At 49.1% G+C, this 5,926-nt stretch overlaps 1 protein-coding gene across 1 annotated transcript in view; it reads right to left on the bottom strand.

Moving 5' to 3' along the window:
* The window catches only part of TANC2 (tetratricopeptide repeat, ankyrin repeat and coiled-coil containing 2), a gene marked incomplete at its 5' end in the record, with an annotated part of 99,891 nt that overhangs the window by 9,811 nt on the left and 84,154 nt on the right, over window positions 1-5,926 (bottom strand). The window contains 3 exons of the mRNA XM_010018652.1: window positions 215-390; window positions 5,305-5,428; window positions 5,825-5,922. Of these exons, the coding sequence (XP_010016954.1) occupies window positions 215-390; window positions 5,305-5,428; window positions 5,825-5,922 (398 nt within the window). The remainder of the gene's footprint in view (window positions 1-214; window positions 391-5,304; window positions 5,429-5,824; window positions 5,923-5,926) is intronic.

Below are 5,926 nucleotides of genomic sequence, written 5' to 3'. Positions count from 1 at the left end.
TTGGAGCAACCTGCTCTAGTGGAAGGTGTCCCTGCCCGTGGCAGGGGGTTGGAACTGGAGGAGCTTTAAGCTCCCTTCCAACCCAAAACAGGACGGGATTGTGTGATTCTATAGAGGGCCGTGACTCTATACACTTACCGCTACACCAAGCTGAACTGTACCATCTTAAGGCTTTTACCTCAACCGCCTGTTGTCTTCTGCACATGGTACTTACCACCTCTGCGTCGCCATAGAACGCTGCCAGGTCCAGGGGAGTGCGTCCGTTCTTATCCGCGTGGTCGGTGGCAGCTCCGTTCTCCACCAGGGACCGCACCACGGAGAGATGTCCCTTCAGACAAGCCCAGCTGAGGGCTGTCAAGCCCTCCTTGTCCATCAGAGAAATGGAAGCACCTGAGGAAGAAAGGAAGCAGTGGCTGGCCCCTCCCCGGCAGTGGTCAAGGGCAGGGTGGCAAAAGGCCAGGTTGGACACAGGGGCTTGGAGCAACCTGCTCTAGTGGAAGGTGTCCCTGGTCGTGGCAGGGGTTGAAGCTGGGTGAGCTTTAAGGTCCCTTCAACCCAAATCAGTCTGGGATTCTACGGAAGAACAAGCACTAGTTCATTAAGAGCTCTCTGCTGTTGAACACCATGGTACAACAAACCATCCACTTAGTGATGACAGCTTATTCTTAGAGAGCTCTGTACATTATTATTAATCACTGTATTAACATTTCTCTCTCTGCAGATCCCACCCTCCACAGCAACTGCAAATACACTGAGAGAAGCTGTGGAAAATGAGTTTATTCACACCAAACTGCAAACTTTTTCGCACCTAGCTCTGTAGGCTTTGCTGGCAAACATCTTCCGAGCAGCAGGGCGGGTTTGACATCCCTCAGCTGAGACATCAATCTTTCTTTTTCACTGTTTTTTTCTTATCAAAACCCATTCCAGCTTGCGTGAGTCAGAGATGAAAGCCATTTTGCTGTTTCAGCAGGTCATGGTGTACCAAGGGGAACCAAGTCAATTCAGCTCAGTTCTCCTAAAAAAAGCACGTATTTTCCCCACTTCAGTCCCCTCCCATTTACCCAAATTGACACAATTTCCAGCAGCATTTCTCCCTGAACTTTACCCAATATAAATACAACGTTGTGGGATAAACTGCTGCCAACTGCAAGCCAAGGAGAGAGGGACTTGACATTTTCTTGGATGAAGAAATGGTGCTGCCATACCAACGGGTCAGTGTTGCTTCATACAGCATATGGAAATGCATCTGAGATCTGAACAGCAGCATGAAGTGAACACTCCTCTTCGTGGCATGAAGACAGCTCCTGTTGCCATGGCACAGGCAGGGCTCTGGCTCTCGAGCATGCAGAAGAGATCCATATAAGCTCTGCTCCTCCGAGGAATTGCGAATACCTGCAGGATGTTCCTGCCAGTGGGCTGGGATGAATTGCTGCTGCAGTGTTTTATTCCTGTAGGTAAAGTCTAAACCACCCAGCGTGAGACCTTCACTGGCTCCAGAAAGCTCAGCAAGTGGGGGAGCAACGTGAACTGCCTGAACCTTCCTGTTCATGGGAGCTGCCATAGCCCCCAGTTCGCACCCATCGCCCGGCTGACAGCAACCTGACAGGTCCTCCCTCCTGCACAGCTCCGTGTCTGCGGAGGAGCACGACACAGGAACAGTTGCTTGGGAGATGCTCCGAAACCTCCACTCAAAGCTCCCAGCACCACAGCAGCACCCTGTGAAGGGAGTGCAGCGAGGGAGGTGGGAAACAACACTGAGGCAACGTGGTGCCACAGAGGGACACTGGCTGCAAGGCAGCTGCAGGGTACAGGCTAAGGGATGACAACATGACACTACAAAAGTGGTGAGGCGCTGGCACAGGGTGCCCAGAGGAGCTGTGGCTGCCCCATCCCTGGCAGTGTTCAAGGCCAGGTTGGACACAGGGGCTTGGAGCAACCTGCTCTAGTGGAAGGTGTCCCTGCCCATGGCAGGGGCTGGAGCTGGAGGAGCTTTTAAGGTCCTTTCCAACCCAAATCATTGCATGATTCTATGAACATAAACACCCAAATTCTTGCCAGCCTTCTCCCATACTGACCACACTGCACCCAGGAACCCTTCTGAAGCTCTGTGAAAGCTCCTCAACTGCCCCAAGGCCAACTTTTGCTCAGCAAAGCAGAATAAAGTCTCATTTCCTTCCTTCTTATTTGTACCTATTTGCTATTTTCTTGCAATCAAACTGTCAAAGTGTTCTCCTGTGTTTTCCTTCTGACTCTTCTGGAGCAGATGAGACAGCTCCTACAATAAGAGGGCAGGCTGGAAAGCCACATCCTCACTCGACCTTCCCACTCTTTTCCCAGTCCAGTGGAAGAGCCGCACCACACCACGCTGTGACATGCACAGACTTGAGGGTATCACTGCAGCAATACAAGTTGAAGGTCTAAGTGAGTGGACAAAGAGCTAGCTTCAGAAATGCCAAAACATTCCTCCAAGGCAGCTGGGGCATGAGCTCCAGATGCTGCCGTGGCTCCCAGTAGAACCTCTGCTTGACCCTGAAGGCATCTTTTGCTCCTTTGGGGATCTCTGACTTACTTAGCATTAAGGCAGTCAGACATGATCAAACGGATGGTTTTGAGGGCAAGTGGCTTAAGGTGACCTCATGGGATTTTTTGGGAAACATTTTGTCTGGGTAAAGCCAGCTTGCTTCTGAGAAGGGCTGTGCTGCTTCTGCCCTAAGAAAATGAACTGGCTAAGTGCAAGAGTGTCAGAGGCACAAGACAGACAGCAAGAAGCAGCATCCACATGTACCACATACCCCAAGGTACCAAAACATCAAGGGACTGATTCTTGCAGGGAAAGGAGATTCAGGATCAAGCTCTCTCCAAACAGAGCAAGAATCAGGAATTATTTAGCTTTGTGAAAGGGCTGGAGCAGCTCTGCTCTAAAGCCAGGCTGAGAGAGCTGGGCTGGGTCAGCCTGGAGAAGAGAAGGCTCCTCAAGGGGACACCTTAGAGCAGCTCCAGGGCCTAAAGGGGCTCCAGGAAACCTGGAGAGGGGCTTTGGACAAGGGATGGAGGGACAGGCCAAGGCAAATGGCTTGAACCTGCCAGAGGGGAGACTGAGATGAGCTCTGAGGCAGAAGCTCTTCCCTGGGAGGGTGCTGAGGTGCTGGCACAGGGTGCCCAGAGAAGCTGTGGCTGCCCCATCCCTGGCAGTGTTCAAGGCCAGGTTGGACACAGGGGCTTGGAGCAACCTGCTCTAGTGGAAGGTGTCCCTGCCCATGGCAGGGGTTGGAACTGGATGAGCTTTAAGGTCCCTTCAACCCAAACCAGGCTGGGATTGTATGATTGTGTAACACAGATCCATGTAAGTATCAGCTTTAGCAGAGCTGCTGCCAGGGAAGTTTAATTCACTGTTCACACGTCTGTTACTTCTGGGTGTTTAGTGAGAGCAGTAGGTACCTCTCAATCTGGATTTCAATTGATTGGTGATTGCAACTCTGTTAATAAAAGTGTTTACAAACGCTGACTGTGTTAATCAAGTACAGTCAAATTAGATTTGCTTTGCAACACACTAATTAATGCTCATGGCTTATGATTCACACGCTTTGATTTTAATGAGACATTGAATGGGATTGTCAAAGGCCTTTTAATTAAAATACATCATCTATCACTGTACTCTGTCCAGGCTTGTGCTAACTTTTCAGGCCCATGTGTTACAGCATACTTAGGGGAGTTAATTAAGCTATTTAGAAGAACAGACCTTTTAAAGTAAAAAAGATGGTTTGACTTCTTGGGCTCTTGGTGTCTGAAGCACCAGGGAAGCATTACGTTCATTTCCTGGTGATCCCACTGATCTTACCCAGATTCAGTCAAGCTGCAAAAGTGGCCACGTTCCAACCCAAACACAGAGAGTGTTAATCTGAAATCTAAAAAACCCCAAAACATCAGAAGAGATTTAATGGAATTAGTTCCTAAGAAACCCCTGCCGCAAAGTGATCTCTGTCACATCCCTATGCAGGAGACAGCAAGGATCCTACTGGCCTGGGGCTTGGGAAAGACAGAGAATGAGAAACTTGTTCTTGGAAGCCTGGAAATTTTACAGTGAAGAAATGCTCTTACAACTACCAGGTAAAATACTCCAGTGTCTCACATGTTGGCCGAGGTAAGACACAGTCAGGAGATGTAGAAAATATCCCTTCCCAAAGAGGGACCTTATCCAAAATAAAAATATCAAATAATAACACAAGAATTAAATATTGTTTCTAACCAAAAATTAATGGAAAATTACCTAAACAAACAAACCCCCCCATTGGTTATCTGTCAAATAAAAAAGGGGGAAAAAAGAGCCTCTACAGAAGTATAGAAATAAGAAATAATCATGTTCACAGGCTGCAGGCAGTGTGTTGCTCTGACTCACCTCAAATATGTACAGCAGAAATGAGTAAAACTGAAACATGTTCCTGTTGGCTGAGTAACTCCTCCTGAAGGAGAGTTATTACACTGAAAGTACTGAGCAAAATGACTCTGTGAGTGCAAAGCTGGAGAGCAAACTACCTTCCAACCAGTTCTGTTTCATTTTCAACAAATACATTAAATCTTTGTCTGTGTCAGGGCCTTCCCCTCCTGCTGATGTTGGTGTCAAAGACATGGGCAACAATACTAGCACTAAAAATGGAAGTGTTAAAACACACCCCAGGCTCTGGTTCTATGGCTGAGTCTTGCCTGCCTGTTCCATGATGATCTTGACAGTTCAGTCATAGAATGGTTTGTGTTGAAGGGACCTTAAGCTCCTCCAGCTCTAACCCCTGCCACGGGCAGGGACACCTTCCACTAGAGCAGGTTGCTCCAAGCCCCTGCACCCAACCTGCCCTTGAACCCGGCCAGGGATGGGGCAGCCACAGCTCCTCTGGGCACCCTGTGCCAGCGCCTCAGCACCCTCACAGGGAAGAGCTTCTTCCTTATCTCCAACCTGAACTTCCCCTGTTTAATCACATCACTTACTAATTTTTTGGACTAAGAGGAAAGCTCCAACCATGGTTCAAGGACATATTCTTAACTCAATGCTCAAAGCACCCATGATACGTTACTCCCAACTCAACTGCGTGGTTTTGAGGCTGTGAGCACCAAACACAAGACAACAAAATCCATAACATTAACACTCAGACTATTCTAGTCTTGCTCTCCACTAAGTTGGATTCAGTGCTGAGAACATCTCCCACCGCACAAACCACCACCCCAACATTACAAACTCCAGCTGTGCAGGACACAGTGTGCTGGGACTCGCCGGGGTCAGTCTCCAAGACACTTCCAAGCACGTGCTCTAACCTTGTGCAAGCAGAAACTCCACTGTGCCCAGATGTCCCTCAGATGCAGCCATCATCAGCGGCGTCCGGCCCTGCTTGTCTGCCATGTTCACATCGGCACCATGCGTGAGCAAGAGATCTACAATCTGCAACACGTGAAGAGAGAACAGACGTTGTATGTAAAGACCAAGCTGGGAAGAAACCTGGAGACCAGGAAGAGCACAGCTCTTGTCTTAAAAACTCATCCCACCCAGGCATGGTGCCCTCTGGGATCACTGCTGCAAGATGAGGGTACAGGAGAAGCAACAGAGGTATAAAGGCAGGAAAAATGATCTTTTAAGTCAAGAACATCGTATTTGTTTCCCAAATGGTGAGATAACACAGTACTTAAACACAAGATACTCGAGGTGTTTGAAGCATCAATATCACTTCTTCTCACTTTGATTAGTCTGCAAGAGTTTGGGCTTGTCTTCTCCACCCATATTTCAGCAAGATGGAAGGGATGCCCTGAGCCAACGTTTCAGTGCGAGGAACCCACTCACCTGCCAGTGGCCCTGTCTGACGGCGCTGAAGAGCGGGACGACCCCGCGGCGGTTGGGCTGTGCCACGGCAGCACCCTGCTCCAGGAGGAGCCGGCACACATC

This window comes from Nestor notabilis, unplaced genomic scaffold (genome assembly GCF_000696875.1).
Source record: "Nestor notabilis isolate BGI_N333 unplaced genomic scaffold, ASM69687v1 scaffold5827, whole genome shotgun sequence".
Classification (NCBI taxonomy): Eukaryota; Metazoa; Chordata; class Aves; order Psittaciformes; family Psittacidae; genus Nestor; species Nestor notabilis.
Note: the sequence above shows the minus strand (reverse complement) of the source record. Positions and strands in the feature narration are given on the sequence as shown.